The 12,680-nt window shown below is 41.4% G+C and overlaps 1 protein-coding gene across 1 annotated transcript in view; it reads left to right on the top strand.

The window, feature by feature from the left end:
- The window catches only part of TMEM132B (transmembrane protein 132B), a 258,635-nt gene that overhangs the window by 96,318 nt on the left and 149,637 nt on the right, over window positions 1-12,680 (top strand). The window contains exon 3 of the mRNA XM_056326388.1: window positions 12,491-12,631. Coding sequence (XP_056182363.1) covers window positions 12,491-12,631 — 141 coding nt within the window. The remainder of the gene's footprint in view (window positions 1-12,490; window positions 12,632-12,680) is intronic.

The raw sequence follows: 12,680 nt of genomic DNA, 5'->3' as shown, positions 1-12,680 counted from the left end.
GTGCGATGTCCCTTGCTATTTCTCTTCCTGAAATTCCCCAGAGTCAGTGCTAGGTGTTGAAGCCTGCTGTGCTACTGCTTGTAAGAATCAGCTTCTTTTTTAGTCCTGTACCCTTGACCTGCCAGCTAATGAATGAATGTTTGTCTGCCCCCAGACTGTTGAAGTAGCTCGTTTAACAAGGATGTTGTGACTGAACCATGATGGAGGATCATACCGGGGGAATGCTGGTACTGCAGGTAAAACCAGAACAGAGCAGTCTTGGTTGCAAACAGACCGGTTGCAATCATAAAGGAAAAATGCTGAAGGGTAAAGCAAGGTTTGGTACTGGTGTTAGGAAGGAAAGGGAAAGCCACAGAGGGAATGATCCTGTCAACTGTACTGATTTAGGAAATAAATTGATCCCTTATACTGCTATACTCTTCTGTATGTGTAAACCAAATGGGAGCACCTTTCAGTACCACTTCGATCAGTTGCCTACAATTTTTGATTATGGCCTTTCTGTCCTGTTATTTCCCCAACTTTTTGTTACATGCACAGTGCTAGGACTTAGGTCTTTGTTAGAGGTTAACAATCTGGAAATGGATTTGGCCGCCTGAAATTTAAAAAAGTCAGAAGCACAGTGTGGAGCTGCCTTTCGTTCTGTTTTATTGCAGTGCTGGACCTATCTGCCCATGTGCTTTATCATGTTTGAATACTTCCTGAAGCAGGCTGCTGTCTGTGACTGCTCTTCAGCCCTGTGAACACTGGAGTTTAATCCTTGCAGTGATTTTTAAATTAAAGAATCCTTCCCCAATCCTCCTGGCCCACGATGAATAATTTCTTTTGACAGGCAAGTAAAATGCCATTAGTGTCTTGCATTACCATCAATCACTGTGGTAAATGGCAAGCAATTTTTGTGTGGTGGCTGGTAAATTTTCCTGACAGCTTTACAAGGCTGGATAAGTTTTCTGAGCTGCGGCAGCACTGTGAGCAACAGACTTTGGAGGGCTGAATCCTCCTGACCTCTTTGCCCATTTCAGGCTCTGGGGCTGCCGGGGTCTGTCTGTCAGGCACTAGCTTGCAGAATGGTATTTTGGCCAGATCTGCAGAGCAAAAGCTGGGACTTGGAGCTTCAGAGCATCTAGAGGGGGAAACTGTCTCCTCATCTTTATGGTTAGAAATATTGCAGGCAAATCCAGTGAGTCAGCGCTTTGGCACTGTCCATTTGTGGGTCTTTCTTTGACTTTATTGAAGTAGATTATGGACCCAGCCAGGCTTTGCTACACAGCTTTTGTCAGCTGTGTTTGGAGGAGAGACAAAGCTTGGGACTTGAAAAACCCTTGCCAAATCTGTTGAGGTCCGAATGGGGATTCAAAGAGTCATTGGTGAAAGCTCAATCTACTGAAGAGAGTCTTCAAAAAGCTTCTAAGAAGAAACCGAACTGGGGCTGTCAAAGATAAAAGCCAGTTGAGACAGTAGCAAAAGGGCTAACTAGGGCTATCTGAGCACCAGAGTGGGATAATGTTATTGTGAAATGCTTACTTTCTAGGAGAATCTTCGAAAGTTGTCTGTAGCTAGAAAAAACCCAACTTACAGTAGAGAAAGCAAAATGGAGAGGGAAAAAAACCCAACAACCAAAACCAACAACAAAAAAAACCAACGGGGGAAAAAAGTCTTTGATGTTTTACCCCAGCTAGAGGGCTGGTTCTCATCAGAATTCACACATTATTAGCCTGCTTGGTGGTCATTGGTGCCTGGAGTACAAACCACATAATCATAATGCTCACTAAAGTTTTCACTAGCAGCAGAAAAATGCTTTTCTGCTGTAATATATGGTGCCACCTTTTCAAGAAAAGTACTGGTCTGAGCTATACTGGAAATTGAATTCTATCTTGTGGAAAGGGAGATTATTTCCTGAGCTTTCCTTATTCACCGTCCTAGCACATACTGCTCAAGGTAAAGGTGCACTCCAAGATGATTGATTGGCAAGCGTGAGAGGACCGCTGTTCCATGTGACAGGGATATAAAGAACGATATTTTTATTTTTTGACAGTGAAGGGGAAATGGCATTACTAGCAATATTCAGCAATGTACTCTGCAGCCCCAGTTAGCTCTGCATATTTTATGGCATCCATTTTCTTTCTGCGATTAAACAACATAAAACCCCATAAAATAATCCAATAAAAACAACAACAACTAGTTCAGGCAAAGTTCTTGTGGCCTTTTTAATTCTGGAAGGATTTTCATTGCTGTGCTTTTTTCCCCTCTTCCCTCTGACTCTATCCCTTGTGCTCAGGTCATTGTCTCCTTGCCCCAGCTGGGTGGAGTGTCTAATAACAACCCTTTCTGTCCTGCTTTTTTTAGTCAGAGTCCTGAGCGAGCATGGGAGAAAGCGTGAGAGATCCCTTAAAGACCACTTCATGCTGTTAAGCAATTGTTGGATGTGCCAAGGGCTGCAACTGGTTTCAGTACAAGTTACAGTTGTATACATGTTTCAAAAATGTGCTCTTTTTATTGTTCTTTCTTTATTTATTTTTTACTGCTCTGTTTTAAGCAATCTTTTAGGTAAGGATAACCGTTAGTGAGTGTCCTCTTGCTTTTAGCCTCATCTCCTAAGAGGAGGAGACCTGTCAGTGTGTTGTTGGCCGATCAGCCTCAATTCTGGTCTTCTCCTTTGTACTTTTTAAACCACTGAGAGAGATACATTAGCTGTGTGAAAGTCAAGGTGAGACCCCATTCACAGTGCATGCAGACTGCCTCCGTTATGTACTTTCTTGGACTAGACTACACACACTCTCTCAAGGCTAGCCACAGACTGGCTACCACTGGCATTTTCTGGGCATCTGCCAATCTGGGCTTTTGCAGCCATAACCTGCCCTGTGCTGAGGGACTGTTCCACAAAGGGTTTGACAAATACAACAAACTCCAGGGCTAACTGTAGTGCTCAGCAGCAACCCAGGAAAGTTTTTCTGATCCCGTCATGTATGTTGATGTCTGGTAAAAGCTAATTAATTACATTAGTCTGAGTTGTATTTAATAAACTTTTTTCTTAGAGGAAATGTGTGAGTCTCCAAGATGGTGAACAAATTTAGCCACAGTGATGGGCTATTTTAAATGCTGTAAACCTGCATCCAGTGTTGACCAAGACAATGCTATAGAGCTCATTATCTAGTTTTGCAGGGAGAGGGATGGGAAGTTTTTACTTTGTTGTTTAGGTGCTTCCAGAAACCATGACCTTCAGGGCTTTTTTTTTTTTTCACTTGTAGAGGTAGAGAAATGACCCCTTTATAAAAATTCTTTGTCTGTCAGGAGGCCTGAACTCTATTCAGGCTGCAAACATTTTTGCAGTGCTGATTTCTGAAAGGAGCCTTTCAATAAAAGGAAACCTGTAAGTATCTTTGTCTTTGCAGAAGGAAACCTCTGACTTACTTTGATTTTTTCATTATAATTTTCAAAGCTGTGTTTCTGCATGATTGCAAGAATTCCAAGTTCAAATACTTTGGACACCTTCAGACTTGGTAATGCATATTCTCCTGTACTTCTAGGCTTTAACGAAGAATTTCATGTTGTAGCATTGCATTGGTTTCAAGGTAAAGGCCATAGTTTTGAGTGTTTTAGATCTTTCAGAGAAAGGTTGAAGAGACTGAACAGGCTTTGATTTTTGTTCTGCAGACATGTGTTACAGAAAACCACTCCAGCATTTTACCTCTTCTCTCTACAGAGAAGGTACACCACAGATTGTTGTGTTGAAGAAAAGAGGGCACATACTTCAATTCTTGGAGATGTCTAAGGGTGCATGACAGCAGGCACTCAACCTCTTTGAGTAATGATCAACACATCATAACTCAGTTAACTGAACAGAGGTAGTGGAATAAAGGAAAATAGCTCTCCTCTTTTAGGGGAGGCGGAGGCATGAGCTGATTGTGCATCCTAATGAGAAAGGGATGTTATGAGTTTGGTAGCATGAAGATCATTTAGACTTGGAAAAAGACCTGATGCCTCCTTTTGATCAATAGTAATAATGGTTGGTTCAAGTTTATTGGATACTTTGAAAGTGTGAAGTGTCAAGCCAGTTTTAGGAATTGTGTATTTATCTGCAAATTATGGGCTGTTTTCTGCTCTCCAGGCCGGCAATGGACAGAGGACCTGATCTGCTTCCCTGTGCTGGTATAGCAGGAGTCACTGGAGCAGTGCTAATGGGATGCCAGAACTGGTGTGGAGAGTTTGCTGGAATCTAAGAGCTTTCAGCACAATCTAGAGCTGCACTGCTTATACTATAATTAAAGTAATTTGTATGTCACAGGCACAACAGTGTTTTCAGGTGGACTCAAATAAATTCTGGCTTTGAATTTTATTAAGAAAATGCCAACTGCTACAGAACTCTTTGACCTGCAGTTTTAAGTACCTACTGGGAAATTAAAGAAATATATTGAAATGGAGTATCTATACATTTTTTGAGTATACAAATGCAGTGTCTCCATAGAAATAGTAATTTTTTTTTTAATCCTTGGATGAATTTTGAGCAAAGGCGAGTAAACATTGTTATTCCCATTTTGAACTTGCCCAGACAGTTAAATGGTTAATAAAATGTTTCAAATCAATAGAATTGGTCCCAATGCCTGCTGCCCCAGTGCCTGGCAACTCTTTTTCTCCCAGAGGGACAAAACTCTGCTGTTGACATATTTCAAAGAAAACAGTATTCACTGCAGGAGATGGTGTTTTCACCTCATATTACATAAAGCCTTCAGAACCTCTCAGGTTTCCATAGCAGTGTTGGAAACCCATATAAACAGGTCTGGTTTGTGACAGGAATAAATAAGACTAAAAATTAATAGCTTTAATTTCAAGCCAATTAGGATGTCTTTCTGCTGTTTTTCTAAGCTCAATTTGTTTACCCGAGAGAGAGCAGATTGAAAAATGGAATTTCTACTGAAATATGAAGATGAAATCTTAAAATGTCTTCTCTTCTTTAAAAAAATCGTAAATGGCAAAAAATCCATTTGATATGGAAATATAACATGATGTTAGACTGCTTTGAAGGTGTTCACATACTCTTTGCTGATTTTATGAGCATAGCCTTGTATCTAGAAAATGTTTCTGAGGCACCTTCCCTTTCAAAAAAACTCATAAGGGGTGACACCTCTTCTTCTGACCTTGCTTCACAGATGTGAAATTTAACTTTTCAGTATTAAACAATGACTATAAAATTCACCAATCTCTGGTGATTTTGACCAGCTGAGGATATCTCCTAAAATGTTCAGACATTCTTAGGAAAAAACGGGGGCTCTTTGGAAAATCTACTGCACTTTTTTGGGGAAGTTGTATGTATGGTTTGATGAAAAGAAAGAAGAAAGATTTTTGATAAAATACTCTCCCCATCATCATCTCCTGTTTTTCATCCTGCGTTATTTTGATCATGTTTCTGTAAAAGCTTCCTCAAAATCATAAGCCATCACACTTGAGGGTAGGTTGTGTTAATTTGTCTTCCCTAATAGTTAATTTATCACATGGAAAGCACTTTACTGTCAGAATCCAAATTAAAATCCTGTTTACTCTTTTCATTATTCAAAATCCAATATGCTAGTGAGCTTGATGCTTAGCATTTTTGAAACATTTGATGGGCTGAAAAAAACCAGGTTGGTAGCTTCACCTTTTTGTGTGGAAGAGGGGTAATTGTATCATTCTAGATCATTAGCATTGATTCCTTCCACGATTTCAAAGGAGTTTCTGTTCTCTGAGTTGTTGGGCTTTTTTGATGTAAGTCACCATGTCTGTTGAGCAACTTTGTTCCTGCTTTGCATTGCACTGGTCACTCTACCTATTTTGTCTCCTTTGTCCTACATGGTGCTTTGGCATTGACTTTCTTCCTTGAGTGCTTGTTAAGGATAGAGATATTCTGATATATGACAGTAATAGCTGCTTTCATAGAAACTGCATCCCCAAATGCTTGACAGGGTTAAATAAGACAGCAACAAAAGGTTATATAAAAATAACAGATGCAGAGATAAATTGAGGTGTACCAGAGGGAAGGAAAGGCAAATTTCCTGATGTGGTGTAAAGGTGAGAGAGTGCTGAGGTCAAAAGATCCAGAAGGAGCATTTCCACAAGGTGAGTGGTGGCTGAGAAAGCTTTGACCCTGCAGTGGGGAGGTGTGTCAGGGGTAAACGGGGCCAAGGCAGGCAGAGTGCAGCATATCCCTGTCTTGTTTTGGAAACAAATTTGGGCTAATTATGCATTGGACTTGCAATGAAGGAGCAGTCGCTGGAGTAGATTTAGCATGGATGAAATGAGGAGTTTAGATCCTAAGCAAAGTTCCAGTTGACTTCAGACTAGAGAGTTCATTCTGTAAGTATTGAACTGTTTTTATCCCCAAGGGCAAACATGCTGCTTTTTTTTTTTTTTTTTGTCCCACCATGAGTTCCCACCTTGTTTCACTGGTAACACCTATTGCCACTGACTTTATATGAGGGCTATATTGAGTTTTTGACCTGCCAGTACCATTAATCAGACCCTTTTACTTGGGGTTTCCTTTTGTCTGATGCGCTGCAGCAGCCCTCTGTTCCACATTGCCATCTGCCTGCCACCTACCTGCACTTCTCCACAGGGCTTTGCAGGCTGCTTGTTTTACTTTGCAATAAAGCAGCATATTATTTGTGCTTCTACACTTGTGACCTTTTGGAGAGGGCTTGGATCTTTGCAGGATCTCTGCAGGATCTCTGTGTATTTTGATGTGTATTTTACATACTTAGAAAGATAGCTTTACTTATAGTGACATTAATATGGAATTGCGGAAACAAACACAGCTGGCCTAGTGTTGCTATTTTAAGGATAATTTGATGGGGAAGTAGTTTGAATGTAATCTGTGACAGGTCTTTTAAAATATAAAGGAACAAAGAAGTAAAGTTCTTCGAAAAATACTTCAGAAAGTAAACGCTCAGCTTGTGAAAATTTAGGACCTGATTCCCTGAGTTGTAAATCTGACTTCTGTAAGAGGTGAGGCTGTGCAGGATGGCTATCTGCTAGGTGGGCCACTCTCATTTCACACATACTGCAGGACCACAGCAGCAGAAAGTGCATTTGCCCCCAGGCTGGTCTGGCACGGCTGTTGCAGGACACATTGCTATTAGTGGGTTTACAGTAGGAGCAGGAGAGCTGGGTGGGTTTGTGGTGACAATATAAAAATATTCCTTGGCAGCTCTAGGCGTAATTCCTAGTTCTGACATGTGTTTTCTGGGTGACACTGCATCACCTCCTTTTCCTCATATTTCTGAACTACCCATAGAAATACCTGGTCAGGAAGCTTAGGAAGACACAAGAGAGGCATGGTGCCTCTCTTGGGGGGAGCTTTGCTCCCACCTCAGCCCTCCATCCGGTGTAACAGTGTTTCCAAAACAGTTCTGCTTTCATACAGTCACACCAATGTACTCTGACTGTTTGTGTCTCCCGCCCAAATGCCATGGAATGCACTTGGCTGTGGCAACTATGAATCACATACACTCTTCTTGCATCTCCCAGCAAATTCCACTTGATTCCTCCCCCTGTACAGGAATGCTTCCTATATAGAAACACTGCCCATATCACGCACACCCAAAAAGTCCCCAGATGTTATGCCTGGATTCGGTGATTATTTTAATTTACAGTGTTTGGCTTAATGTATCTTAAAACACATGTATTTTAACTAGAAACTCCCCAGGGACCTCGTTCAGAACTAATTGCTTGCTGTTTGTGCAATTCCTCAGATATGTAAAATGCTCTGTGAGGGCTCAGAATTACTCATCTCTGTTCTGGTTTGGTCTTAAAGATGGGTAGGGGTGTCTAGCTGAAGTGTAAGCCTGGGAATCAGGATATATCGACCCTCCTTCTGGCTCTGCAGAGACAGTATAATTTTAGGTAAGTTAACTAAACTGGTCTACAGCTTGGATTTCCTGTAGGGGAAGGATAATTACTTTATTTTTAATTGGGTTAAAAATGCATGTTGAAGGGCTGACTACAGAAATAGTTGGAAATTACAAATGAAATTTATTATCATAACTGTTATTATTAGTATGTCATTGAGAGTGAGTTTAGCTCAGATCATGTTTTCCCCCATAATGGGGTAGGGGGAGATAAGAAGATTTCTAAAATAGCTCTGAAAAAGCCTTGTTTCTCATCATTTTGAGCATTTTCCATCTGCTCTGAGCACATTCCTGTTTTATTTCCTAAATATCTTTTCCTTCTGTTTCTATTTTAAGGTTCCTTTTGCCAAGATTTTACTTCCCAATTACTGCTGCCAGGAGTGTTGCTGGGGGTGTATTGCAAGCAAGCATTTACCTTTCAGATTTTGCAGTTAATTGACTGGGAGGCAGTGGAAGTCCCTGCACCACTTCCGCTAAGTGCTCGGCTGTTAAAATCCCTCTTGCAGCCCTTAAGTTACTTTCCAGCCCTGGTGATTACTTGTACCTTCTCCTTTCCTTCTGTTGTAATAACCGAGAGAAGAGGTTTAGAGCATCTGAATTCATGGGGTCGCATACATTTAAGGCTGGGATTGCATTTTAAAATAGTTTCTGGTTGTTCCAAGTTGGCAGGCTGGGGCCACTCCGGCTTGCCTGCTACATTCTGTCTATCATGTTTCCATCTTTATATTCTACAGTAAATGGAGGACATACTGTTCAGGGGAAAAAACACTGCCAGGGATACCAAATGTATTCTGCAGTCTAAATTGAAAGAAGGTTCCTCTGTTCTGCTTTCATAGCTAGAGAAAGGGCTAAATTCACTGGTGAAGCAGATGTTTCATTGATTCCCTGTTCTCAACAGCTTTGACGCTTCCCCCAATCCCCCTGCTCCAGCTACCTCCTCTTAGGATCTTATGGTCATAAGTGTCACAAAAGGCAGTGCCTGTGGGTGTCACGTTCCTGTTGGACCTCCTCCACCCCTAAAGAAGAGAGTATCATGAATAAATAGTCATCACCTCATTTGTGACACAGGCTGTGGATATAGGCGGGGGGGCGGGGGGGGAGCCTGTTGCAGGCTAACTTCTGGTGAGCTCATTCAGTATTCCTCTGTCTCATTTACATCTCTTTTAACTGCGTTATCAAAATGCCATATAAGGTGTAGTGTTTTAAGGATGGGCAAGTGCTTTTTAGCAGGACAGTTTTTTGTCTGAAAATTCTGCTTTTCAGGAAGCAAGTATTTCATGGAAATGAAATGGCAGTTTTGCCAAATTTCCAATTGGCTGTCATGTTTTGTTCCTTTTTTATTTTTTCCTTCTTCTGCATTTCACAATTATCTTTATAAAAAAGAAATTAAGCCATCTTAGTGGTAACAGTTACTTCTTGGATCATGCTTCTGTGAAATATTTCAGTAGGTCGTTTCCATGTTTTCAAGCCCAGGCATGGCAGAATTTTTGTCAACTGGTAAGCTTAAAGGTCATCAGGTTTTTCTCAAGCAATCCTATTTATCCTTACAGCTCCCTTTGAGCTGGAAGAGCAGCACTTCCCAGTATTTTCCATGTGGGGAAGGGAGGCGTAAGAAAACTAAATGATACACCCAAGCTTGTAATTGAAGCCTGGCAGAAAGCAGGGCAATAAACCCAGCAGCTGGGCTCACACACTGGGTGTTCACTGCCCTTTCTCCAGCTAATGTGAGCTCTGGTAGGAATTTCTTATTCTTTTGCAAAGCCTCAGTCCCCAACACTTACAATAATTTTTGTGCCTGTGGAGTTTGGAGGCAGATTTAAAGATATGAATCACTTATCTGAAGAACAGTAGGCTCAAACCTCCCATATGTAGGCTGGTTTAATTTGAATTTCTTGACTTTTCCTAAGTGAGAAGCTGAATTCAGTTTTTTCCTTCTTTCAACCTTCCTAGCTCTACTGATATCCAAAAATGCAGAATGACATCTTGTTTCAGCCCACCAGAGCAGATGCATTGCATGGGATTAGACTGGAAATTTTCTTAAAATGCAGCGTTCTGAGACGTTTTTGGAAAATGTAGCTGGGGAGCAGAATATGCGATGTTCACTTGATGCTAACCCAGCAAGACAGTAGATATGCAGCAAGCAAAAGCTGTAGGTACAGTCAACAAGACAGCATTGCCAAAGACTAGAAGGCCTCCTGTTAAGGGGCAGTGCCCTGAAGGAGAAGCCAAGTGGTGAACCAACAGGACGAGCATCAGGACTCATCTGGTGTCCAGACAGGCAAAAAGTGTCCCGTAGCTGTGTTCAGACGCAAGAGAAGAAACAGCAGTGCTCCCTGGCTGAGGGAGGTACACACGGCCGAGTGGTTACCTCACGAGGGAAGCCAGTGTTCTAGGGCGCAGAGTGTGCGGAGGGGTTGGAACAGCCAGCCCTGTAGATAGATGTGGGTATTTGAGGCTTTTGCATCCTTACCCTTATGCTGTGTGTGAGGATCACTAATGGAGGTAAAGAGGAGCAGCAGCTTCAGCTTCCGAGAAGAAGGGAGCTGCACAGGGAACCTGCGTGGTTAAAGCCTGCTCAAGTGTGGCAGGGAACTGTGCCATGTTGCTTCTCATCCTTGTTGGGGTAAAATGACCTGCTAGATTTTGATCAGAGGAGGTGAAAGTAAATGCTCCAGAGTGAAGATATCTGTAGTGCAAAAGCTGTGTAGGAGGACATAACAAGCTTCTGACAGATGGGAAAAGGCTGATGAATCTTGAAATCATGGGTGAAATCCAGCTGTCCTGTTGTTGCAGCTCTCCCCGCCCCCCAGTATCTCCTGCCCTTCAGTTAACCTTTAATTAACCAGGAGTTTGACTTGGGTGGAAAGTTGGGTTAGAGGTTACCAGACATGCTGTCAAGAAAACACATGGGAAATTGAGGAGGTGGTGGGGAGGCGAATTTGTTAAAAAAATGTAATTTTGGTTGGGAAGAGAAAATTTTAAAAGTGGTGGTGGTTTTTTTTGTTTGGTTGGTTTTGGTTTTGTGGTTTTTTTTTGTTTGTTTGTTTTGCTCAAGTCGTAATATTTTTTTTTCAAGAGCGGTTGACTAAGACTAATGAAAAAAAATATTGAATCCATTGCTGAAGGCCTAATTCTCTATCTCATGCAAATTACAGGTCAGTCTGAAATTAAGCCATGTAGGTATCTGGCAGGAATTATTTGGTGCAGTGTAATTACTACAGATTAAATGAATGTTCTTTTGAAGAAAGGAGATGATAGGAAAGGGGCACATAAGCTTTGAGGCATATTATTTGGAGATCCGCATCTCTGTGGAGAAGCATGAAGGAGTCAATTAGAAAAATATCAAGTAAAATTCTCTCCTTACAGGAAACATTTTTCATCAGATTGGTTATGTCAGGCATGAATTTGGCCCATCAAGTCAGTAAAGCCTTACAGGCCAAAAGAAGGATATCATAAAAGCAGGATGAATTAATTCCTTCTCAGAGGAAAAGACCACCCGTTGAGTCTTGAAGCTACTTTGATCCAAACCCATGAACTCAGCTAGAACTTAAAGGAAATTCTTAATAGTGTAACGTGGGCACCAACTGGCCACAAGGCATCGGAGCAAATCCATCACAATTCACTGTTAAGTAACGCTTCAAGTCTCAGCAGTGCTGTTTCATTCCACCATACAACTAAGAGGTCCCTCTTGGCTTTGCTTTTAATTAATTAAGTCACAGTAGTGGCAAACGTGGCGCTACAGCAGTTGCTTTCTGCCTAATTGTTCTCCAGGCATATTTGCAGCACTCCTGTCGAAATCCCAGACTTGTTTCAGGAGTCAAGCTGCACAAATGAAGTCCCTGCTATTAAAAGCAGTTTGTTTCCTATTCCTTGGCAATCTGTTCCTAACGCTGAGCCCCACTGGAGCGTGGACCTTTTTTTTAGCAGATTTTTCTTTAAGCCAAAAAATGGTGACATTTACCAACTACCAAACTGCTTTCTGAGTCTAGCCATGCTTAGAAAAATCAAAGTTTTCCATGTCAGCATCAAAATACTTTCAGCAGCAAGAGTTTGGCATGTCCAGTTTGATAGATCCCAGTACAACAGCGTAATTATTTTTATCCCTCAGTCCTGGATCTAGGATAGCATATTCCTTCTCTCTCTTTCATGCATTATTGTCTTTGAGCAGCAAAACACATTTTTCCATGCAGATTGCCCAAGTATTAAAAGGCACATTGCTCCCAAAGGTTTGCAACCAGGAGGATGTATTCTATATCACAGCATTCTGATTCTCAATCTTGAACTGCAGGACAGACACAAAAAATAAATCAACTTATGCTTAGTCACATCTGTTTCATTTGTATCAAACTAGTGCCACTGAAGCAGAAAGCATTCATATTCTCTCCACATTGTTCAAGCAGAAAATTAACTGGCTTTGCACATAATGAATCTCATACTTCATTTCTTTAAAATGATTGGACCTGGTTTATATTTTTAAAGCAGAGTCACTTACAGTTGCAATGTATCAGTCTTTACTAATGGAAGAAGGAATATTTCCTTTTATCTTCTTTGTTTACGTCTCTGGATTTATATGTAGGAGGTCTGTAACTGAAGCAATCCCTATTGTTCACCAACAGAATTAGGACAGCCCCAGGTGTGAAGATCATGGACATCAGAGTCAGTGATGCAGACCAGTGGGGGGTTCAAGAAGAGACGGACAGTGCGAGGACCACTGCCACAATCACATGTGTGCACAACGACCCAAACGCAGAGAACAGGTAAGCTGCCAAGCAGTTTTGTGCATTAACTCTTGTTAAAATGCTGTGA

Source organism: Falco biarmicus, chromosome 1, assembly GCF_023638135.1.
Source record: "Falco biarmicus isolate bFalBia1 chromosome 1, bFalBia1.pri, whole genome shotgun sequence".
NCBI classification, from domain to species: Eukaryota; Metazoa; Chordata; class Aves; order Falconiformes; family Falconidae; genus Falco; species Falco biarmicus.
Note: the sequence above shows the minus strand (reverse complement) of the source record. Positions and strands in the feature narration are given on the sequence as shown.